Source organism: Dicentrarchus labrax, unplaced genomic scaffold (assembly GCF_905237075.1).
Source record: "Dicentrarchus labrax unplaced genomic scaffold, dlabrax2021, whole genome shotgun sequence".
In the NCBI taxonomy this organism is placed as follows: Eukaryota; Metazoa; Chordata; class Actinopteri; family Moronidae; genus Dicentrarchus; species Dicentrarchus labrax.
In genome coordinates this window covers 23,012,504-23,038,757 of record NW_026136704.1, presented here as the reverse complement: position 1 = coordinate 23,038,757, position 26,254 = coordinate 23,012,504, and the positions used below count along the sequence as shown (strand labels likewise).

At 40.1% G+C, this 26,254-nt stretch overlaps 1 protein-coding gene across 4 annotated transcripts in view; it reads left to right on the top strand.

Annotated features, from left to right (window-relative positions):
* Nucleotides 1-4,876: 4,876 nt before the first annotated feature.
* The window catches only part of LOC127362208 (CD166 antigen homolog), a 36,575-nt gene continuing 15,197 nt past the window's right edge, over nucleotides 4,877-26,254 (top strand). For all 4 annotated transcript variants that reach the window (XM_051397660.1, XM_051397658.1, XM_051397659.1 and 1 more), the window contains exon 1: nucleotides 4,877-5,139. In XM_051397660.1, coding sequence (XP_051253620.1) covers nucleotides 5,079-5,139 — 61 coding nt within the window. In that variant the 5' untranslated portion in view covers nucleotides 4,877-5,078. The remainder of the gene's footprint in view (nucleotides 5,140-26,254) is intronic.

Below are 26,254 nucleotides of genomic sequence, written 5' to 3'. Positions count from 1 at the left end.
GCAGCATCTTTTCCAACAGGTCATAGGCCTGTAGGATTCGCTTTCTTTCACCCAGCACAATGCTTTCACAAGGAATTTGTCTCGGTAAATTTGCGCTGACATGCTGCAACACAGTTCCACAATACAGGATTAACTGACTGCACACAGGATAAAAACCTCACACATGTTAAAAAAGACATTGAGTATGATAATAAAATAAAGACTGTATAATTACATGTTTAAAGCTAAGGAATTGTTCCAGTCTGAAATTCAGCTCAATGGTTAAATATGCAACAGATAGAAGCGCTACTGCAGTGAGGTGTTCTTGACCAGTCATGGAAGAAGCATCACAAGCCTGGCAGCCAGCATAGTGCAGTTTTATTTAGTGTGTTATTCAAAAGAACTTTACATCTTTGCACACTAAATAATTATTGTCTTAACTGGTCAAACTGGTGTTTAATTTATTTGACAGAATAATGAAGAGCCATGAAAGACAGACAGATAAAGAACTGATTATATTACAGCAATACCAGCCAATAGCACTGAAGAATCCGTCAGCACGGAAAAGCATCTTCACACTTTTAACTTGTTAGGACGTGTTAGCCACTTGGTGTGTAAGAAAAATAAAGCTGCTATAGTCAAAATTTTATACAAACAATGGATCAAATGATGACAGAGAATTATCACCCGATTCTGCAGTTCCTCTCAGCTCTACTGAGCTTTTTTCTTTTGCATCTTTCAGCTCATTGTTTTGGTCCACTGGCCCACAAACTTTACTGGTTTGGTTCAGTTCACCACTGTCATCAGTGTTAAATCAAAATGCAGCAGTCAGTGAAAATGCTCTAAAAACCAACTGGGTGCTACCTGCGCAGCAGCAAATGGCAAAAAGACAAAGATAGCTGGTGAACATTGTGGAGCAGCTGAAGAGCCAGATATTTCTCTCAGGGGTTGGTAGACAACAAAAACAGAGTTAAAATTAATTAATTTTGGACTTCAAGTAATCAGATGGCCAAAAACATGATTTCAAATGAGAGCTAATGTTACTTGTGGATTTATAAAGTAGGCAACTGTTCACTAACACATGCGCCATATAAACTTTTTCAGTGTTTACCCATAAAATATCAGGGAAAACAGCTTTAAAGGTCATACATGACAAGATGCATGGAAGAAACTATGTTTTCTGCATGACATCAGTTAGTAATACACACTCAATTTAAAAAGGATTAGAAATATGCGTAACATTGTGTGCATGCTAAATATTGTTGGTACAGTTGCTCACAGTTCCTTTAAGCCAGAAGGAACACAGCAAACCTGGCAACATAAGACATGTCATTTGGTCTCCTGATTTGATTCACTGTTGCTATCAAGAAACAGTTTGTATTGATCAGCTTTAATAGAAGTGAGGTATAGATGGCATGAGGAGCTCAAACAAAGAGATCCATTCTCCTTTTCTTTGTGTAAATGTGAGGATTAGTTGGGGGGAAAAGTTAGGCTCTACAGAGAACAATGAAATCAATAAAACACAGACTCCTCACAGAAAGAGAGGTAACTCTGCATCGACTACAGGCTGCTCACACACTCAATCAGATTAACTAATGAAGCAATTATCGATCCAAAGTGGGGCTGTGGGCTGGCACAGGACTGGCCATTAAGTGGATCTTCCCCTCCCTTGGCCATGCTGAAAATGTCAGGGTCACTGTGTTCGCTGCTTGACACAGTTTACTGAAGCCCAATCTGTAGGAGACTAATCACTCGTCTGCCTTCCCAGGAGAAGTTGTAAAGGGGCCGACACCTCCTCGGGACAGGGGAGAAATTTCATTTTCACAAAGCCTAGAGAGGAGCCAAATTAACCTGTGCCATATTTCCTGCTTGAACCTGGTGAAAATGAAGGAATGCAAGGGAGGACTGACCACTGCAAGGCTGCAAATGAGCAGTATCCTTTTCAGTCTGTAACCCAAGTCACTGGCGTTGTCATACTGTCATTCTAATAAAGCTGGATTTAATTATTTTTATACCCAAACACACCTATGATAATTAGTGTCGACCTGCTACGTGAAGTTGTGGGGGAAGGAAGAAAAAAAAAAGATTTCCTGTCTGCAGCATCCCTGAATGTCAAAAATCTGTACTTTCATTGCCCGAGTCCATAGCAACGCAAGGTTGTTTGTTTCCATGCTCATAGCAGGAGCAGTGTCACAAGATGCCTCACAACATGTCAAAATAGGAGCGCTCATTCTTTCATCAAATAAAAGACAGCAGGAGCTGGTACAGTTCCTCCAATCTGACATGATATATTGTAATTCATTAGTCTGTGTGTAATCTCTTTCTCCAGTCATGGAGACTGACTGAAAATGTTCTCCTGTGAATACGAAATTAACCCGAGCTACAGCTGCGTTTATTCCACTGAAAAGGAACAAGCATGACATAAAGTTGCAGCAGCCTGCTCACTGGTTTACTGTAGATTGTTTTGGTTGGATGAATTATCTGCTTTTGTTGTTTGGTGTTTTTCAATATTTAGTCCTTGACCAGCTTCACCTGAAATCCAAATTATGACCGAGATGTTATTGTTTGGTAATTGAACACCACGCTCCAGGCTTGGTCATCAGTCAGTCTCATTCACTTTCACCCACACGGAAAAAAAGCAAATAGTTCTTTTTTCTCTCGGCGCACTGAGGCAGGAAAAATATTGCTTTGCGGTTAACTTCTAATCAAATTGCATTAGGTTTTCACAGCCTGTGCCCTCACTCCATTTGCACAAACCATCACAGACCTACATGAATTTCACACCCAGGGTGAGGAATACTTACTTCTTCACCCCGATAGATTTCTCCCCTAGCCCAACACACACTGTGCGCACACGCAGACACACACATTTTGTGATCAGACAAGCATGATCATGCAGTTACAGCACAGTGGTAAATCATTTTATTTGCAGCAAGTGTGGTTTTAATGACATTTTACATGCTCTGATGTTATTTTTACCAACTTCTGAAATGGACTCTGGAACTGTCACTGTTACGCTCATTTTAGAGCATGGTACTTTTTTGGCAGAAAACAGCCCTCATCTATAGCCACAATCTATTTGTCATCATGACTTGAAAACGCAACACACCGTGCAAGTAAATATAGATAACTACTGACATTACACAGAGCCAAAAATGAGGAAAGTGTAGAGAAGTAACAGCTATCTCTCTCTACCAAAGCACTCGCATTAATTCGAATTATTAGCATAGTCATTATATGGATATTAATTATTGTGGTGGTGTTCTTGAATGTGCGCAGTGAAATAATTGAAAAGTAAGGAGATGTGAGCAAGGATTTTAATAATTAATCTTGGATTAATTATTTACGTGGAAATTTCTTATAATTAACCTTGGACCCACATCCTATAGCTCCACAGCTTCACAATGGACCTTCTGTCCTCAGCCTGTGAGGCACAGTGTCATTTTCCCTGCGAGAAACAAGTCTAAGGCGGGGGTTGATTGAAACTATACCTCGGGCGTGTGTGCATGTCTGTGTGTTTACATGTAAGTGTGCGCGCGTGGTGTGTGTGTGTGTGTGTGTGTGTGTATGTGTGTTTGTGTGTGTGTGTGTGAGAGAGAGAGAGAGACTGCATTTTGGAGACCACAGAGGTTGCATGTACATTTAGTCAAGTGCAGCAGCAGCAATTTGGAGCTTCTGGCACTTTCCACAGTCCTTTCTTGGCAGACATCTTCCACATTTCACATTTATACATTGTACTTTTTTACCTCACAGCATATAGGCGTGATAGGCGTGATGGACGTAGTTACAAGCTACTTTGCAGATTCCCGGGTTCCTCAATGTGATAAGCTCATAAAATGTCAGTGTTGTCAGTTAAAAATAACAAATAAATAAATAAATGATCTAAATGTCAACTTTTCTGGAACTCTCAAAAAATAGCCTTGTCTATCTTGATGACATACATTTTTGACATTGAACTGACATTGAACTGAGGAGGAATTGTTTACTCTTTTTTAAGGGAGGGGTTCAATATTCACACAACCACAATATTTAAACACTCCGAGATGTAGGCCGTTCTGTTGATACCTGGCTGAAACGATTAGCTGATGAATCCGTTATTCGATGGACAGGAAATCAATCTGCAGCCGTATGACGGTGGTCAACGATTTTTAAAATCAGAAATGACAAACATTACGTGGTTCCAGCTTTTCAAATGGGAGATTTTGCTGCTTTTTATTTTTTATTTTTTGAATCATTGTAAACTGAATATTTTTTAAGGGTTTTGGACCGAAAATTTCACCTGGGCATCTGTGAAACTGTGATTGGCACCTTTCACTATTTTCTGATGTGTAATAGATCAGCCGACCCAACTGAGAAAAATTCAGATAACTAGCTGAGTAGATTTCACTGCTAACACTCACAAACATGTACTTTTCCATCAGTTAAGTTCTTTAAGGCGTGTTAAGGATCGGGTTGTGTTTATTCCACCTCTGGGTATTCTGCATGAAACAAGTCTGAGGAGCAGCTTGACTTAAGGTTTCCCCTCTGTTTCTGTGTGCATGCAGAGTGAGGGTGCATGTTAGAAAGAGAGAAGGGGGGGATGGGGGGGGGGAGTGAAGATGAGCATAAAGGGGGTGAGAGGGAGGAGAAGGATGGGGCATGAGGGGAGAGTTGAGTGTGTGTGTGTGTGTGTGTGTGTGGGGGGGGGGTTCTTAAGAAAAGGGGTGGGGTAAGGGGGGGATACACTTGTGTGTGGGAGGAGGAGGGGGGAGGTGCTGCTGGAGGGGAAGAGGGGAAAGGGAGGAGGGGGCGGTGGGGGGGGGAGGAGGAGGAGTGGTGGAGGTGGGGGTTGTCAGGGGCGGAGCTGCAGACAGCAGCCCCCGCCCTCGCGCTCGTCTGTGTGCCCCTCGCAATTACCTGTTCTACCAGAACTGATGTGAGCTCGAGCACATGCCACGTTGGGAGGAGAGCCAAGTCTGAACTGAACTGCCAGCAACAGGGGCTCGCGAGGACCATTTTTAATTTAACCCACCTCCAAACTCAACTCAACCAAGTGGTTTTTAAACAAACCCTTTTGAAAACAAACTGAGCCCACTGAGGATCTTGAGAGACTCGCAAGGATGCACTTGTTGTCCGCCAGCTGCGTGTGTGCCCTCCTCATCACCGTGCTCGTCCGCCAAGGTAAGCTATTGTCTCATTAACCGGGAAGCGCTGGTGCTCACGCGGGGTGCGCCCGTGCGCTGTAGCCGCAGGTATGGAGGGAAAGTCCCAGCAGTCGCACGCAGGTGCCACCAAAACTTCAGCCCGGCTTATCGATTTTATTTCCGGGGATAAGTGGAGCTGGGGGACGCTGGCGGTTTTTAGTTATAAGTTAGTGAGCTGTTATATAGTTTCTGTTCCTCGGAAGGTCATCGAAGTATTTAAACATGGATGCTCATTTATGTGGTTTGCATATGAATGTATGCTAGAAATTTCCCTCTTTTTTTTTTTTTTAAATGACCAAATCTTGCCAAATCATAATCTTAATGTTGCTTCTGGTAGCTTATAAACCACATATAATGCAGTGGTTACTTTTCTACATGGAAATTGTGTTAAATTATCAAATAAATCCACGTCTAAATGTCTATAATGTATGAAAAAGTCCACAGAAATAGGGCAGAGCAGTTTATTTTAACTTCACCCACCTCACTAAATGGTTTATTGTTGTAAATTCCTGCTCTTATCTCTAAAAGTGACTACTATGTGTATAAACTGCTTATGTGACATGAAATATTATCCATTGTGCCAGCCTTTTTTTTTTTTATCCCCCACATGATGGGAGAGGCAGGCAGGGAGGTAGTCATCACCCAGCCTTCACATGTTCTCATGCCATGATGACATCATGATGCCTCATTTTTAATGTGTTTTCTTTCCAGTTAACAGGATGATGCTGCGTTCACATCCTGTCTGATTTATTGTAATTATGGGCTGCCTGTTTTTTTTTTTTTTTGGGGGGGGAGAGCACTCTTGACAGGCTCCCTCTAGTAATTACACGTAGGATTGGACTCATTTTGGATGTGGGCAGTTGTAATGGGTTGTGTAAGAGAATGCTTCCAAGTTTTATTTGGTTCTTTTGGTATGACGTGAATGCAGCAACTTGGCATTAAGTGGTGGCTCTAAAATGTGCTTTGAAAAATGGATCATTGTGCCCATGGTGGCTCTCTGGAAAGAAAAAAAAAAAGATTAAACAAGGACAAAAAATGTTTTTTGGCAAACACAGTTATGCTTGGTGTTTAATGTGCAGAAGATGTTTCCGCCTTTCTCCAGTTTTCCTTGTTGTCTGCTCTCTCAGGCCAACAGGTAGCAGCACCATGTGTTCACATCACTCAGCCAGGCCATTAAGCAAAGCTGCACAGGAGCTCAGAGCACTCCCTTGGAAAGGAAAGGGGCGGAGAGGTTGATCTCACTGTACTCCCTTCCACCTCGTCACACTACAGTGGCGCCTGTTGTTGTAAATTAACACCACACAGCACCTATCAGTCAGGCTCAGGTGGTTTATTTGAGAGGAAACGAATGGCCCCTTTTAAGGTGTTTTTACACTGCTGTGCCGCTGCAGTGCCGTGTGCTTGAGACTGGAGGAGAGTGCACTGAGTTGGTAATGAGGTTAGACTTTATGGCCGTCCACACTGCTGTGTGTTTAGCAGACGTGCTGCCTGAAGTGATGGTCAAAACATGTGTGTGTGTGTGTGTTGTGTGTGTGTGTGTGTGTTTGCTTGCTTTCACAACAGATGGTCAGAGTTGTCCACTCTGTGTTCTCGGAGAAAGTGAACCTCAAAAGGTTTCTCCTGAGTTATTACAAAACAAAAATATTCGTGGTTCTTTGTCAATTTGCTCCATATGAGCAAAATCTGACTGAGAGGCTTTATTGAGTTTGAGATTTGCAATAAAAACTGCATCGATACTTGTAATAAAAAAAAACCATGCTCTGTGTTTATTATATTTGAAGAGATGAAAAAGCAACAGCTCCCGGGGCTTCGGCGTTAAAGGCCGAGCCAGGGCCACAACCAGATAGAAAAACAGCCCTGAATTACTCTTAGAACAAATAGTCTAGAAAGATGCATCTGTTTTTTTGTTCACTGCCTTGTCTCCACCCTTCCCCCACCACCACCCTCACCCCCTCCTGAACAGACAGACAGCGCGCGGTGTCACAGCTGGTATTACTTGTCGAGCGAGTGGGGCTCTCCCTTTTGCTAATGGACTAATCTCTTTCGGGGGTCACCCAATTTCACCTGAGATAGATTCACTCTCCTTTCTTTCATCTTTAACTAGGTTATGTCGAGACTCGTCTCATGAATGCAATGATGTTAAAGCGCAGGAAAAAGTACGCTTGTGTTGCATGTAAGATTTTGTACAACTGTGTATTTGTGTGCTTGTGCACGTCTCGTCTTGTTTATAGCCGGTTTGCTTTTGAAGTTTGAAGACTGCTCGTCGTTGTTTCTTCTTTGAAAAGAAATTTCTTTGTGACTTGCAAAGTATTGTATCCCTTCATGCAAAATTCAGATGCAGTCATGAGCAAGTATGGCAACTCAGCCGAATCATGGATTTGAATAGAAATGCTGCATCTGTACTTCACTTTGTGCGATCACTTTAATACTTCCACTGAAATAGTTTGGTTATTTGTTGATCCAATTTTGCAAACAGCTTGCTAGCTAGCGATAGAACATAATCAGCGATTATGAAATCAATACTGACCATCTGAATAACATGAGGAAATTGGAGAATATGCAGAATTTAAAGAATTGAATTGGGCTGTAAAAGATCTTGAACTCACAAAGGAAACCTCCTATTAAACCATAGTTCATCTCACTTATTAGAACAGGAATGCTTAAAATGGCTTCAAAATGTGAAATCTACCAACTCATTATCTGCTGGATGCTTAACCCATTATGGCAGCTCATAATGTCTCTCAAAAGGCTCTGTAGCACTCTCAGTACTGTGTGTGGCACGGAAGTGTGAAGTGGAATCTTTTCTAGTGTCGCACAGTTAGTGTACTTGTGTTTTTTTGATCAAAGAGACCCTGAGTAGAAAGTGAGATAGATGCCATTACTCACCCAAGAATGGCAAGATGAGTAAGATATAAGAAAGAAGATGTTCAGTAAGGGGAATTATGTTTTTCTGTGCTTGATTGTGTGCATTATGTCCTCCTCAGGCCATGATCAGAATAAGAAATAAGTGGAAATGTGAGCATAGGGGGGAGCGATGTTGCTGGAAGGGAAAAAAGGGGGACACTATTATGGGCTCCTCAGACAAGAGAGGGCCGTTCAGACAAGCAGGATCGTACTGTAAATTAAAGCAGCATTAGGGTGGGGAGCCCAGTGTCACTTCCCATCAGGGGGTGCAGGATTCCTACCGGCGCCCCTAGCAGCAACGCTTTATAGCCTTGATGTGGAGGATCAAGCTTAATTAACTAGTGACATTGTAATTTGAGCTTTAAATTACCAATAAATAGAAAATAAAGATGAAGTTTTGGGTGAAACTAAAAATGATCAAAAGTTATAATGACATTAAAACTTGTCTGTTACATAATCTTTGATGCAGCTCAAAAAAGGAGAGCAAAGAGCAGGGTTCAGTGCAAAACTAAAATTAGGAAAATATCAGATAAGAGTCAACCATTAACCTGCTCTACTTCTGTGAGAGGAGAAAAATCTTTGGATACTACCGTTTCCAAGAAATTAGGTCGATGCATCAACCTGTCCCCAGAGAAATGATGCTTATAACATATGCATCTGGACCATATGGTATGGTAAGCGCGGACTACGTACAGTAGACCTGAAATTAGACAAAGCAATTGTCTAATTTAGAGTGTGAAAATATATACATAAGTGCGTGAAAGTGTAATTCTGATGTAACACAGTTTAATATAGACATGCATTAATGATTTCTTTGTGTGTGCCCTGCACCCCTCACACAGTGGGTTGGAGTGGTGCACACCGACACACTCACACACTCTCTTGTTTCCACCCCCAGCAGGACACTGAACAGGTGGAGCAGTGTTGGTTTTTAGGGCTGTGAAGGGAGCGAGTGTCTCTTTATGGTTCCTGTTTGTGTGTGCAGTTGTTGAAAAGAAAAAGCAGTTTGCCCCCTTCAACTCATGTTGAGTGAAATTATAATTTTAAAGTTTTAGCTTCATTATTCACTTGATTATAACTTTTTAGATGTCGTCGTTTCATGGCCAGTGCTCTAAAACGGTTTCAGCGCTGTATATATTTTTAGATTTGTTCCAGAATCTCATTACTAGAACAAATAAAACCTTTAGATTAGATGCAGTGAGACAACAGTGCAAGAAATACAAGTTATCACATGAACATGCTGAGTTTCCTACATATCAGAGAGAGCAATTCACTCTCAGCTGGACTCACCAAGTTGGGAGATGTATGAGTGGCTTTGCCTTGAGAAAATGAAAGGACTTGTGTGGCAAAAGTAATCACTCTCAGGCAATGACTCAATGAGAAAAAGGTCTTTTGTTCGCCTGTGACAGTTTTACACACAGGATTATCAGTAAAACAGCAGCAAGTGAATCTTAATTACACTTTGGTGATTGGCTTGGCCCACTTTTAGAGCCAGCGTGTGAGATATATTCAATTTTTATAATCTCGGCTGAAATTGCCTCTTCAGCTGTCCATTTTCTTAAACGTAATTTACCAGTTAGGTTAAGAAAGGCTTGAATTTGGCACTTTATTGGCTTTTTATACATGCTTGTTCATGCTTAGGTGAGATCAGTGAGAAAAAACATTATGATGTTTTACCAAACAGACTACGTCTCAGTTTTCTCTTCGCAATTTTCTCACTTTCCTCACTTGTTTGTTGCTCTGTCGTGCAAAATAATGGTTTATTTGTTATCCAAGGGGAGGGACCAGAGTTCTATTGTTTCAGCTATAAAGAAAAGGCTTAACAACAGGAGAGAGATGACTGTGCTATGCAGTAGTGCTTCTTTCTTTATGCAGGAATACCCCCATTGAAATGCATGAAGGTATCCTTGGTTTTGGTGAAAGACCAACAGCACTCTGAAATTGGGCGGCCCTTGTTTCAGGGACAAAAAGTGAGGTTGTTTCTGTCTTTTGTCATTGACGCAGCCCCCAGCTTTCACTGGATTCCTGTGGACTCCCGCCGACTGTATTGTGAGGCTGGCTCTTTTTAAACAAATGAGTGTATGATAGCGACTTCTTGCTCCTGCTCCTCTCTTTGTCATTAATATGGAACAGCACACACCCCTCGGAGAGGGCACAGAGTAGCTGCTGCCTGTCCCTGCACTTCACATGTGCAACCTGACTGTGGGGGGGGGCATCTCTCCTCCATATGAAAAGCCTGTGGCCACACCCATATTTAACCAGGCCTGGATCTTTGTTCAAATTCTCCATTAGAGTCATTGCTCTGTTTTAATGAATTCTTTGAGAGGCCTCCATTAACTGTGATGTTAATCATTCGACCTCAGAGAATATTCAAGGAATACCATAAAGGGACACATATGTATGGAAAGCCAGAGGGTGCGTGCCTATGTGGCCTTTGTTTTTGTGAATTGCATTTAATGAACTTCTTTTTCTCATTAAAATTCATATTAAAGATTAAGCAAAGACAAAAGAGTAACACTGCTCTCAGCACTGACAGTGTCAGCAGCAGGGTCTCCTACTGACCCACAAAGGGGGGGGGGTCATTGTTGAGCCTCTGATATTTATGCCTGCACTCCCATAAAGTCATTAATTCTGCCTATTTATGAGAGTCAAGTGGCAGGACAGGAGGTTGCCATTGTATCAAACCTGTATTTTGACTTTGTCTGAGGTTCAGGGAAGTCAGTCGGGTTGACACAGCTTTTGTGCAAAAGGTGAAACATTCATTTCAAGCCCCAGGCCAACTAATAAAACGACATGGAGTTTTGTCTTCCCATTCATTTCTGAATCATCCTCTGTTAGTTTCCAACCCTCTTTTGCAATACTAAGAAGTCGCTCTATTCACTCAGACGCTGTTTAGCGATTTTTCATTCATGAAACATCACACTGCTCGCTGTTACGTCTTGCCTTTGGGACTCAACAGAACAGCCCTGTGTCTGTATTTGACCCTGGTATTCACATTCTTGCCATTTTAAAAGCTGGTTCTTTGTGTTGTGCTGATGTCCACCATCCTTTCTTCATAGACTGCAGCAGCAGTCTGCAGTGCCTGAAGCTGTCTTTGATTACATGCTGCTTCAGTTGAATTTGCAGGAGACAGGAGTTCTCATTCAGGGAGACTCTCTCTCATAGGGGATAGCAAGAGTATATCTCTGATTGGAATTAAAAGCCTGTCTTTCTGTTATTGCCTTAATACAAAACAAGATAGAAGGTTAAACGGTTGGCCTGTCTCTGTGGGTCGTCAATGTATCATTACACTTGGGATTACCCCTGAACATTTATAGAGGTCTAAAACATGCTCATGGGGACAAAACCCTGCTCTCATATACTGGATGCCTCTCTTGACATTTTCAAATCACAGTAGACTTTGAGGGTGTTTTTCTTACAATGGTAGATATCTTTTTAAAACTCTCATTTATTGGATTTCAAGCTGCTCTGTATATTAGATTCTCAACCAGAAGCAGTGGTAAAGTTGCCAAGGATCACGAGGAAAGATTGTGCAGCAGGTCGATTAATTAAAAGGAAAAACCCATGAGTTAAAATATCCAAATAGGAAGATCACATATTGGTGTGATGTTGATCTTAAGTTATTTTGTCACAATAACCAGCAAGCAGCTACAATATGACGGACTGACCCTAACCCAGCCTCCAACCAACCTGAGTCAGCTTTAACACCTGAACACTATGTGTTGAAATAGCAATGGATAAACAGTTTAGAATAGCTAAAAGTAATCCATAATAATTTAAAATAATTGATACATTGTCAAAGCGTCGTCTGCCAATCAAAGTGGTAAAATGGTATGAAAAATAATATTAGTGTATAAGGGGTACTTGAGATGGTGTGGTATGTGGTGATATGTCAGACTGAAAACCATGTTGCATATTCTTTGGCTGTCGTTGTAACTACCAACTGATAATTATATGATTTATTGAACAAATTTACCGTAATGAAAATAAGGTTATTATTGGAACCTGTCTGGTTCCCCATTCCCTTTTGAAAGCAAGACATTTTTTACGTTCCAATCCATGAAAACTTTGCCTCAGGGCATGTAATTCCTAATGAGCAACTTCTTGGAAGAAAAAAAACATGATTAAGTGAGAAGAAATATAATCCACATTACAGTATGTTAGTGAAAACTACCTTGTTGTAAGCAAAATTCATCAGCAATAGCGGCAGTGTTTCCTCAGACTCGACATTGGTTTTTGTTCAAAGAAGCCAAGTGGTGGCTTTTTGCATGTCAATTACCACACGAGTGATTCTTACGCTGATACATGACCTGTGGATGTGTTCGAGATAAGTTTCGTGATAAGACGCTCTGCTTTTGCTGTTAAGTATTCAGCTGTTCCACTGCCAGACCTTACGAGGAAGGTGAAGAGATTCTTGTCTGGTAATTGGATGCAATACTTAATTTTCTAATGGGACATCTTAAGAGGTCAAGTAGCCTCATGTTCCTGGGGAGAATTTCTAAGCATTACACATCCCACTGGTGCAATTTAAATACCAACTTTTGTACTGACTTATCCTCTTAGCACAAAAAAAAAACGTTTATTACTCTGGCTCAACTGTAGTGCAGTTGCAAAAGTAAAGGGAGTAATGTGTGATAGTAAACTCACAAGAAGCCAGTCTACCCAAGGCCCTTGTCATATAAAATGCTTTATTACCGTGCCTGGCTATTCTATAGAGTGAGGACGTTGTTAAATGAACTTTGCAGTGTTTAATTTTGAGTAATGAAGACGCCATAACTCATTATGCTTCCATTCATTTCCCCTCCATACAAGTGGTAGATACAGAGGAGATGACACATCATTCCCTCATATAATGATAGTGATTTAATTGGATTGCGCAGGTTCACACAGCAAAAAGTTTGACACTGAAAAATGGACAGTTATTTTCTTTTTTAGTGAGTCTAAGTCAGGGACGTTTAGGGTAAAGTGTATTTTTTTTACTCTTTACCGAGGAAATCCAAGGATTACCTGTCTTATTGCAGAGGGCTTGCTGCAGCACGCTCATCTGCAAACAGAGCAAACACAAACGGATACACCAAACCAAGACAACATCACAGCTACTGTATGCCATTACGAGGATATTTGTTCAAACAATATTATCCCCCAGTGGCTTTCTAATAATTGTCTGTTACCTTTCTGCTCAGGATGGCATTTCTTCAGATGTCATGCTTGAATGAATATATTTCTTATTGTCCTCAGTAATGTCTTGTGTTCACATTTTCATATACCAGGTCATTAAATCTGCAAATATGCATGTTCTTTATATTAATAACAACTGAAGACAAGTGGAATTTTTTACCCCTCTTGTTCTGTTTGTAGTGATATCTTTTTTCCATTTTAGTGAGAAGTTCTTGTTGAACTACAAAATGACTGATTCTACAGTCATGCTAACACCAGCGCACTAACATGCTCACAGTGCTGTTTATCAGGTATAATATCCTGCTAACATCTTAGAACCATCTGAGCATGCTAACACATTATACTACAATAACAACTAAACCAAAGTTATTACAATTTATTCTGAAAGGAGCATCGATGTCTGTATGAGGGCTGCAACTAATGATTATTTTCATTGTTGTTTAATCTGACAATTATGGCCTTGATTAAATTATTAGTTAATTTGTCTGTAAAACTAAAAATAATAAAAATGAACATCATAGTTTCTCACAGCTCATGTCTTCAAATGGCGTTTGTTGTTCTACCAACAGTGCAGAACCCAGTCACTCAAAAGCCCATTAAGTATTGGTTAAGTTACACATCTGACCTTATGGTGGCGCTAGACGAAACATCAGGGATCACCAAAGTCACCAGGCTTAATTATCTGGTTAAAATAAATGTCTTTCATAAAAATCTGTTCAATAGTTGTTGAGATATTTCAGTTTGGAACAAAGACCATTGCCTTCTCTAACCACATTGCATATTTCCAAATAAGTGCATAGCTTCTACCACTAAGATTTAGTTTTTTTAAATCACAATGTGCTCCTCATTATCAGAGATGTTTTGTTCTGTTACAATTTATAGCCTTTTCTGGTCTTTCAGGGGAGCCTTCGCCTCGAGCTCCTACCTTTTTTTGTCTGACCGGGCAGTAAAACCAGCTCATTGCTCCAGAGGACTGAACAGCGTGTTGACTCAGTTTGCTTGAAGGGGGCTAGTCTGTGTAGAACATTCCCATGGAGATTTTAACTCCTGAGTTCTTTTGGCAACATTGTAGATATTTTTATATTTTTTGTAGATATCTCGGTATGTGGAAGAAGAGGTGTTTTTTGCTTATTGACAGGTTTTGTGCGAGGTGGGGTGTTTCTCTGCTGCTCACTATCAGTTAGATCTGCAGGGATTCTTTTGCTCCTGTTGTGGATGTACCACACAAGACAAGAAGCAGAATGGGACCGGTTAGAGATTCGCAATGCCAGAGTGGATGGTTAAAAGCACTTACCTTGATGTATGGCTTCTCCAAATGTCATGATGGAAGAAGAAAATGTAATAGCCACTGCTAATGAAATTACTGTGCCTTAAAGGACCTGTGGAACCAAGACAACAGTGACATATGCTGAATTACATAAACTAAGAGGGGTTATCTCATCTTATAGAAAGAAAAAGACACAAACAAAAGAATAAGATTGGCCTTGTTGGGATCATTTTATTTGCTTTATGTCTTTAAAATAAGGAGGCTATTAGTGACCTTGCTTCAACAAAAGATACGTTGTCGTTTTGGAGATGTATTTATTTCACACAAACAAACATTTTCCCCTTTATAGAATCTACAAATTCATTGTACACAAAAACCAGCTTGGCGCCATCGGAGTTTACACTAATAAAACCTTTCAGCCAAATCATGTTAGTGGTTTTCCCACCACGTAAATCTGAAAGTCCTGAAGTCGTAGGAAGACTCGGTGGTGTGACAGTGCATGTTAATCTCCAACCTTTCACAGTACTCCATCAAAGCAGACGTTGGTCCATGGGTATTAAATTTGAAACCACACAGATTTGATGTGCAAGCAGGTACATAATCCTTTGTGTGTATTATCTGCATTCCATGTATTCCTCCCACCGCTCTCTGCTCTGTTTAGCCAGCAGAGGCTTTAGGACCCCCCCAGAGCCAGAAGCTGAAGCAGGACCCAATTTGAAACCGTCATGCCCTCTTAATACCAACCAGGCTGTTTGGCTTATTGGAATGGGGAGCATTGCCTGCACTGTTTCACAGTGAAGGGTTAGAAGGTCAGGTCTGTCATTATGAGTGCACAACAGCATACATGACTCCTTGCTCAACTAATGTGAAAGTATCACCCTCGCCACGGCAATTACCATAGATGAAAGCTACACAAGCCATCTGCTGAACAAATGAAAATATCTATGTAATAATAATGAATATTTTCTGTTGTTTACAGCATAACAAGGCATACATTATTGATATGGCAATGTAGGTGCTGTGCGTTCAGTTCAGATAATAATAAGACTATCGCACATATATCCATGAATCATCCATTTTGTGTTGGGAAAATATTAGTCCACACCTCATGCACCGCCTAATGAAGCTCTTTAAGATCAATAAGTGGATGCATTCTTGTTTACCCACAAAGAAAAGTGATGGGGTCTGTGCTGATTCATCTCCCTCTTTCTCCATTGCTCTGGTCAGGGCTGTGCGTGGGTTTGTTGTCAGCTCTGCTGTGTACAAAAAGGCTCAATTTACCTTCAACAGGGGTGTGTTGTGGCAGCAGGTTTGATTGGTATCCTCAGGCACCACCTGCAACTGTAATATTGTCATACAGGTTGTATAATAGTAAACACAACTGCTCCTCCAGGACCAACAGGCTGCACATGTTCAAAGGATTTCCTATTGAAAGAGATGTGGGGGCAGGGCCTGGGCGGGGCCAATTTTACAGGAAAGGGAGCACTTGTGGTACAGACAGACAGGCAGATACTTGAACAAACAGCCTGATTGCACTTAGGTAAATAGTAGATTCTGTAGCTGCCAGCTGGGCTAATATTTCAAAATAAAAATTAATTGTGATTCACTGAATTTGCTACCAGTAGGAGGATGCTTTTAGTCTGATGGTGCAGTGGGTATTTCCATCTTGACCCTCCTGTAGTGCCGTGTTTGTTCGCATATATAATATGTCGAGCATGAGGGGTTGTCATGGGTCCTGGCTAGGGCTGCAACTAACAATTATTTTCATTACAGATTCAGCTGACATTTGTGTCAGAAAATAAGGGGGGAAATGCCCATCACATGTTGCCAGAGCGTAAAGTGATGTGTGCAAATTGCTTGCTTTTTAACTATTTTCTGACATTTCATAGACCAAAAGATTACTTAAAACAATCAAATAAAAAATCATTTTATTAGGAAATCTGTTGTGCAGGAGGGTGTGTAATGGGTCTTAATTGCATTACAAAAGAAATTTCTCAATTAACTCATTAATCTTTTAGTCCAAAGAAATAATGAAAAATCCATCTCATTTCCCAGAGATCAAGGTGACATCTTTGAATTGCTTGTTTTGTCTGACAAACAGCCCCAAGACATTCAATTTAGTTTCATAAAACAGAAAAACAGCAAATCCGTATACTTGGAAGTTGTTTGCAGTTAATGATAAATTACATAAACTGTGAATTAATTCTAAAAATTGTTGACTTTTCTGTCAATTGATTAATCAATTAATTGACTAATTGTTCCAGTACCAGTCTGTCGCTCTTTGTCTACCTTTTGCTGTATGGCATTATAGCTGAAAACTCTTCAGACTAATGATAAAATTGATTACAAATAATGTTCAATCTATAATCCAGAGAGCAGACACTTACCCCTAGAAGTCAGTCGTGCTCTAGTTGGCTTGGTTGCTTCAGGCAAGCAAAGCTGGCAGGTTTTATGGACTGTATGCAAAAAAACTGATACCTCCTGTGTGATGTGATACCTCTTGAAGAGACCTGGTGAAACGACGAACACTTTGATCTCAAGAAGGTTGTTTTGAATGTGTCAGGAATATTTTAAAGCTGCCTATTAACACATATTTGTCCGAACAGGAGGGAGAAAAACGTAAATGTTGGAAGAACTTGACTGAGGAATTTATTTCTTGCACTTAGATTTATGGATATCAGTTCAAACACCTCAGCAATTCAAAGGGCACTATATTCATTAGTGAGAAGCATTAATCAGTGTTAGAGGCTCCATCTGGAGTATCACACCATCTGCTGTACCTCTTTAACCCTAGCATTTATTTTATTAGGCTGTAAACATTTATTATATTATCACAGTGACTGTGACTGTTTTAAGCCTTAATTGGGTTGATTATACTTCCCTGTGATTGCTGGAGGAAAAGGGTCTGTGATTTTAATTACATAGGTTTAAAAAAAAGAGTTTTCAAACAGCAAGTTTCTACCCTCGAAGAAAGCGTGTGCATTTATCTGCGCCCCGTAATCTCAAACCCAATAAAAACACCAGGAAACCATGTGATCAGATATCCGTTATGGAGGCTCTGCTAAACTCAGATGCATGCAACTGAAATGTTTTATGTCTAGTTGGAAATCCCAAGAATACACAGTATGGACATGAATCAGAGCTGCAGGTTTTCAGTACCTGTAGGGCCTTCCATGCACACACCCACGATGTAAAGCTGATCACGTGTTAGTATTCTCCTGTATGAACTAGCAAAGTGTGCTATATCGGTGCGGCTGAAAAATCGTTAAACACTGGCCAAAACAAAAAAAAAATTATCTTTGGATTTAAGCTTGAGCTCAACTTTAGCCACCCAAAACAGACTCTTTGAAGAGTTTCAGTAAACTGCGAGACTAAGTAAGTTCAAATTCAAAGCCTCTGTGATTAGAAGCAGAGTTGTTGCGTGTGGATACAAGCTCTTCATTAGGCATGAGTGAGCAGGACAAATTAAATAACGCTTGCAGGATCCTCCAATATAATAAAGTTTGAAGGCTCCTTGGCATATGAGAAAGTTATCACATTTAAATTACTCAGAAATAATTAAAAATGAATGAGTGGTTTCGAATCACACGTCTAAATGGACTGAATTGAGAGTTAATAGGCCTCAGCCTCGCTGTCCTCTACACAAAAGCAACATTTAAAATAAACTAATAAGCAAACTCAATAGGCCTCCGTTCTTTGGTGGTGGCAGTTCATGTATTTCATAAAGATACAATATTCTTATTTCTGTTAAGATTGAAGGTCACTAGTTTTTTATTACTTCTATCTCAAAGGTTTTAAACTCCTGATTGACCTGTCAAAGTCTGTAGATGGCCTTAAGTGCAAGTGAACTCAGAAAGGTGCTGTACGATCATTTGCACATGTCACAACCCTAATTAAAATGAACTTTATCTGTGCAGCAGAGGGATTCAAGTTGGCAATGCCCAGTTTTTCCATTTTAATAGCTAGAAATGATTTGATAGTCCCATTTACCCTGTAAACTAGTGATTGGCTTTCAGGCTCTCAGGCTGTGTCTATTTTTAGGGAATTGCTTTTAATGGATTGGAGGGGGGTGGGCTTTAATATGTCTTTTTGGTGATGGACTTTTTAAAAGTCTTACCTGGGAAACACAGTCACTGTGAAGCAGAGATACGTAGGCTTCCATACACATGCTGGCTTGGCTTGACCAGCACGGCAGGGATTTGCATATCCAAGGTGAAGGTGTGTCTTTGCAGAACAAGTAGGACTTGTCGGTTTCTGTATGTAAAAGCTGTCCCCTCCTCCCCGGCTCAACACACTTGAAGTGAATGAAGAGAGAGCGGCATTAGAGAGAAATAGAAAAGTAAAACATTTTCCGATCGATTCATGTCGTTTACATTCTAAAGCGCAATTGAACACAGCCACTACTCCGCACAACCCTGCGGGAAGGTGCCACATTGTCATATTTTGTGTGAATGCAGCCGAAGCGCATGCTACTGCTATCTGCTACTGACAGGGAATTTAAGTATCTGTCTTGTTCATTCATAACCCAGAGGCTTGGGGGAGGTAACGTCAGCGGAAACAGAAGAATGAAGTCATTGCCAAAATGTTAGGCACTGAGTTGCATTAGGTAGAGTTAATGGATAAGTAGGAAGCGGTGTTCCTGTGCTTTGTTAATGACCTAATGTTGCCTTTAATGGCAAGTCGTTAATGGGAGTTCTTGGTGGATGTTTAGAGTCTGGATTGTGAGCTTGCCTATGATCGCCCCCCCAAGTCTACCCACCGGCATCTCACAACCACTTCTCCCCTCGGGTCCCGTGGCCTGGACCCCTCAAATACATAATTCACGATATAATGGACGTGATTTCTGAGTGCACTTACCACCCGATCACTCCAGCAGGCTGCTGTCTTAAGAGCAGTCCCTGAACCGGCGCAGCTCATATGCTGACGCAATTTATGTCATTTTTTAAGAGGGTTTTTACGGACCCTCGTGTGGTCGAGTGTATAGAGGAGAACATTTCAAAGACTAATGATCATGCCACAAGATCAATTTCTAAGAAACCTTATGGCAAGTCATTTAGAGTGATAATCACCCTTCTTGTAATATGCTTTTATCTTTCCCATCTGTCTCGCCCAGAGAAAAATGTAACAAAATGACTCTGTGATACTGCCAATAATGTGGAAAGGCATAGACTAAATATTAGATACTGTTTCACAGATATTCCACATAAAAAGGCATGTGTTTTCCTTCCTTATTGTGTATACATATGTTCTTCAGCATTATGGTAACATTTATTTGTGCTTCATTCAAGCAGATATTATTGTTCTTTGCTGAAACTTGGCAGAGCAATCTAAATCAAAGCTGAATTATCTGCTTTGATTGTGCTGTCAGCATCGTTAGAGTGAGACAGTAATTTAAAGGAAATTGAACATAATTTATTCAAAACACTTGACAATTGTTCCCCTTTAAAATCTCATATTAAACACACTTGTTAATCAAAGGGAAAAATGCAAGAGATTCTTACATAATCAAATTTTTTCTGAATTCTCTAAATCTTTCAAAGCTTAGTTAGTCAATTAATGATGATGCAGAAATTCAAATTGCACTTGCATTCTGTGTAGTTGTGGATGTATGTAACCCTGGTGGAAGCGTGAATGGGACATGGTTTTGGCAATCTACCTGGCAGTCTGAGGTGTATTTTGTTGCTTGGCACTGGGTTTTTCTTATTACCTTGGATAATGCATCAAACACAGACAAGGTGACACCATGTTGAGATACTTCCACTGCATCCTCATTGAAATTTAATGGAAAACTTTACTATCTAAAACATCAACAGGAAATATAACTTTTTGATGCCAGTCCCTCAAAATCACATACTTTCCTCATTACTTAAAACAGATTGAAAACCAAGAGTAGACAATAAAACAATAAGTTAGTCCGACAGTGTCCTTAATAGACCAGAATGCAATGCAGTCACGAGACATCTTGTGTTTTGAGCTACAGAGCAGGGCTCATTTCTTCCTTTGGGCTTATTATTCCAGTCCACACACTATTATTCTCCTCACCTATAACCCACAGCTGATGCAAAGTGTTTGCATCTGTTCTCTGGGGACTGTCAGCAAGTATTCTGGGAATTGTAGGAAATCACAGAAGCAGAAGCAAACAAGACATGATATGTACATGTACTGTGCAGTCAGAAAGTCTCACATTCAGACTACTAGGTAGGAAAAAGAAGGAAAATAAAGAAAGCGTCTGAAAACTTGGTTTCAAACCTTGTTTTAAAACATTTTCCAACTAAGCCCCACCCATTTAAAAATAAGCAAAAAGCCATAGGAAATTGATCTAATTGAAAATATTGTGTTCATATAAGACTCCATCAGTCGTTAAAAATCTGATAAAAAATAGGATTAAAGGGCCTTTAAAACCTCCATTGCTCATCACAGATTCATGATATATATATTTAACAAGACATTTCTCTAGGCTTTATCACACCGTTCATTACACAAGTGGCTAGAAACACCTGAAGGCAAAATAATTCTTTTTCTGCTTCTTGAGCCCTCCCCTATTTCTTTGTCCCCTCTTCTCAATCCCTGACGAGAGGCGGAAGCAGCAACCTGATCCCTCAGCATCAGGTCTGCACAAGTACTGAGCCCTCCTCAGGATAAGTCTGAAACCAGAGAAAATGGAGCCAGCATTTTCAGTCACAAGGCAACAATAGGAACCCGACAGGTGGGACTGCAGGCGATGCATTAGCCCTGTTCCCACCTGCTGTCGTCTGTAGGTGTCTGTTGACCACACATGATGCAGCAAATGAACATTGTTTTCTTTGCCTGAGGGGGAGAGAACTACCTATATGTCTCTCCAGAAAATATGTTTCACCCTGGAAACTACATTTTATATCTGGCAAGAGGAGAGGGTGAAACAGGTTAGGCCATTCATTTCTCGGGTACATTGAAGTATAAAGATGCATGGAGAACACTGATGAGGGTTATTTTAGAGTACTTTACTCCTCTCTGCCTTTGCATTCTTATATTTTGTTAAACCTCTTATGCACATTAGAGTTCTTTTCCTTTATTTTCCTGAATAACATGCAGTATTAACATGAGTTTTGTGATTGGGTATTTTGTTTGCCAAGCATGATCACTTTTGTTGGCTTGGTTGCACAGTGGTCTAAAAATGTGTCCATGCTGCTGGGGTGAAGGAGGGGAGCCATTATGCTTAATAGACTCAGACTAATAATACTGTGTGTTGTATACTCTACATAATTCCCCATTTGCTGTCCATCCTCCTCCTTAGCAGAGCACAGGCTTGCTTTGCCCTGAGGTGACAAACATGGCTCTGCTCAGTGCAGGCTGTGAAAATGTGAGGGCTTTTTATTTATGTTATTTTACTCTAGCTTTTAAGGCTGTTCGGTTTTTGACACAAAAAAAAAGTTAGAGCTCAAATGATTAATGGATCGACAGAACATTTGCAACTATTTTATTAATCGAACAATCGTTGAAGTCATTTTCGAGCAAAAACTATTCTCTGGTTCCAGTTCCTCTAGTCTGAGGATTTGCTGCTTTTCTCTCTTCTATATAGTTGTAAACTGAATATATTTGGGAAATTAGAAATTAATCTACACACTGCATCTGTATTCCTGCAGATTATTGTCTGGATCAATCATAATGTCTATAAAATGTCAAAGAAAACATTTGCTGGAGCCCGTGACATATTCACATTGGATTTTTTGTCTGACTGACAAAACCCAAATATGTTCAAAATAAAACAAAGAAAAGCAGCAAAAGTTCACATTTAACAAGTTTAAACCAGCAAATGTTTCCCATTTTTCCTTGACAAATGACTTAAAGATATTTAAGAAGATAGAAGAGGAAGATCTTTTTTATTATTATCAAAATAATTGCGAATCAGTTCTCTGTCAATTGACTACCCAGCACTAAAGTAGCTGTTTAGATTCTAAAATTCTAAAAAATATATTCTAAAAAGATATTTTATCATGCATGGTAAAACTGAGCAGGTTTTCAGTTATCTGAATAGTAGAACAGGATGAATTAATTGAAACTTTAAGGACACAAGCCTTGAAAGAGATACCTTGCCTATATGTTGCACAGACAACATAATATTTCATAAGTAGGAAAATAAATTGTTCTCCTGTTCTTTAGACTAATTAACCACTCCGATATTATTTCATTGCATTGTTCTGCATCAATTCAGTGTTATATATTAATGTTAGAAAATATTACACACTCCTTTCAGTCATAAAACTAATAAATATGTTATACTTTGGACAATGTTTCTCATGGTGCTTGTAGATAAGAGAGAGAGTGGATCACTTATTAAAAACAAAAAAAGACTAGACAGGCCTGTTCAGCTGGACAGCATTGACCCTGTGGGGAACATTGTCTGTGAATGAAACCTTTGTCCCAAGTTGTTCTGTCCATAAATGGACCTTCTTTTCAGATTGGCTCTCTCCGAAGGTCAAAGAGACGCAGGGCACCATCTTTAGGGTGTTGGGTAGCTTTCTGTGTCCTGAAACAGATGCAGGGCATAAAATGAGGCTTGGAAAATGGCTCCAAATCTACACATCAGTGCGGTTTGTTTCACATAATGCGGCTTTTGTCAACCCCAGGGTACTTGAACAAACTCATATCTTACTTCTGCAAAATAGATGAATTTAGGCAGCCTGTCGACATCAGCACTACAGCTGAAATGATTTTCAGCAGTTATTCAGCAACTATTTGGATAATCGAGATGATTTGCTGCTTTTCTTCGTCACATAAGATAGTAAACTGCATATCTTTGGGTTTTGTTAATTGCGTGAAATAAGATTCAAGACGTCATCTTCGGATTTGGAAAGATTTTATAGCAATTTTTTGATATTTTCTGGCGACTTCAGACAAAATGGTCAATTGATTGATTAATCAAGAAAATAATCTGCTGATTATGGCACCAGGTGAAAAGTTAAGGGATCACCAAAGTTATTGCAGTTCATCCTGAGGAGAACTGTAATGTCTTTCTCAAAAATAGTAATTATCATCTGGGGACCATGAATGTCTCTACTACATGTTAAGGCAGTCCATCCAACAGTTGTTGACATCGCCATTATAAGAGCTAGCATGGCTAAAAGGTCTGTACCCCACCCATAGAAATGAGAGCGATGTAATATCTTGGAGAATTACTACCATCCTCCTCTTACTGCAACGTACAGAACAGAACATACAGGACAATTCGATGTGCGTGCTTACTCCATTACATGTTTCAAAAATGGAGAGTCACTCAGCTGCGGACATTAGTCGTTTTTGCCAACCAGCTCTCGACACTCCGGTTAAAAACAAAAAAAAAAACACACAAGCTGATGCCCTTAGTTTTATGCTATAAAGACACTGACAGGCAATTACAGTAGGCAGGAAAAAGCAAAATTATAGAGCACACAATGTTGACGTTTGGAATGGTGCTTCCATGGTTCAGCCAGCAACAAAAAGAGAAGCAGTGTGAAAGGGATGTTGTGCAAGTGTGCTGTCAGTTATCCATCAGTGACATGATTACATCCCTTCCCTTGAGAGAGACAGACAGAGATAGTGAGGATGTAGCTGTGTATTTAAAAAAAAAATCCCTCTTAAAGCGAGCTGGTCTGGAACACTTCCTCAGCATGAATTGATACTGTAACAGAATTCAAATACAGTCAGACTTGTCATAGTTAGTAAAGTATGAGCTAAGAGTGTGTACGGAGTGAACGAGCTGACAAAACAGCAGCCTATAGTGCTCATATATTACCAAATAGCTACAAGGATGCTTTGGGGACCCTGGAAGTAGACTGAGCAATTTATCCCAAAAAACCTTCCCACACTTTTTCCATACATATGACAGCAGTCCCTCGGTTTGTCTTGACAGCAAGTAATGACAGATTGAGCGCATTAAATCACTGATCTTTTCTCATTTCTCATATTTTATATAGCTAATCAAAATGCAGCACTTGTTAAATTATTAAAGAAAAGACAAGGACGAGAAGCAGAATGTCATGGAAGGTTAGGTATTCTTTGATTTCTCCCTTCTTAGGCAAGCACTGTTCACTATAAGAATCTAGCCTTTCCTCAAGTATTATTGATCTAGTTGAAGTGGTTCTGTCTGCCCTCCTCACCGCTGAACCGCTTCTGAAGCGAGGCTATTTGCCATCAAGTCTTTGTGGACATGTGCCATGGGATCTTCATTCACTGCACAATCCTCATTTTCAGTACTTAATAAGTTTTGGCCTCGGTTTTTGTTGCAGCCGAAAGATGTGCGCACACACTCAGACACACACACACACACACACACAAATGGGAGGGCGTAAGGTAGCAAAACAGGGATCTAGAGACTAGTGTGGGGAGGTAGCTGATTTCCCTGGTGAGCTTATATCTGAGCTGTCGTCACCTGTCTCTTCTGTGGGATAGAGGCGCCTTAATCAGGAACATGAAAGTGTCTCCTGTGGTGCTGCCTCCTGTCTCTGTCACTCGGTTGTCTATTACTTGATTTTCCATCGCCAAGTGTATACACAAATTTTTTTGTGTCCAGTATGAGAACTCTTAAATTCACATCAAGCCTGAGACGAGTTATTTTGGGTAGGTGTAGTGAATTAGAATACAGTTTTATTTAAGTCAGATCTTCTGTTTGCCCTACTGGAGATCCATCAGTTTGACGCATTATTTCTATTTGAAGTCTCCAACTTTCCAACAATGGAATTTCATATGTTCTGCATCTGTGAGTGGTGTTGACAGTAGTTATTACATTGCACAATCTATATTGAGTTCTGTTTTTTATAACAGTTTAAAACAGTTTGTTCACCATTTCTCTCCAAAACATTGCTAACTTTACAGTGCAGGGTAACATACTGTAAATATATAGAGATGTTCCAATACCATTTTTTTCCTTAAACTCATGATTTCACTATCCTAGGACAAAAATGGTGAAAGGGACACACAACTTAATTATTACTATTTTTTTCACATGCAGCAGTGGGGTCTGTGGGACCCCAAACATTAAGAGGGTAAAGTAACAAAAAAAAAGGTCTGTCTGTTAACCCTTTTCTTCTGTTGCCACCTCATCATATAGACAACTGTTAGCCTTTTTCTGTATGCACAGTGTGTGTGCATGTGTTTGCCAATGTGAAGTCACACTGTTCACCTACTTTTGTTGCGAAGGATTACCTTATCTCAGTAAGCAGCAGGAGCTTTGTCTTCTGTAACTCAACATGTGCGATTAGTTCTCATTGTGTAGCAGTGTAATCTGTTCAGATAAAGCCTTTTCCTTAATACAGACTCTTTTAAAGTTCTCAGAGAGGCTGAACACAGCTTTATTTGAATATTCAAAAATGCCTATTTGAATTTGAAATGTAAGGAGTCTATTAAACAGGAAGTTTGATAACCTTTCCAACACAGCAATGCTTGCAGTGAAACCTGAATATAACTGACTGTTGTTATTTAACAATTGTAAGATTCAGCAGAGAAGGATGTGCAGAACTCTCTCCTGAGAAGTTTGGTTTTCAACACAGAGAGAACATACGTGGACTAGGTTGCCAACTAGACAAAATTTGGATGTTTCCTCAACCATTAGAGTATTCTGGCACCAACACAGCCAGGTGTAGCACATAATCTAGATACTGACAGATTATTTTTGGCACTCTAAACAACTCCAAAAATGAAATGTAGCAGGGTATCATCAGATTTGACACATATGCAAAACATGTCCCCATGTCTTGCACAGAGGGCTCATTAACTGCCTCCCCTTAAT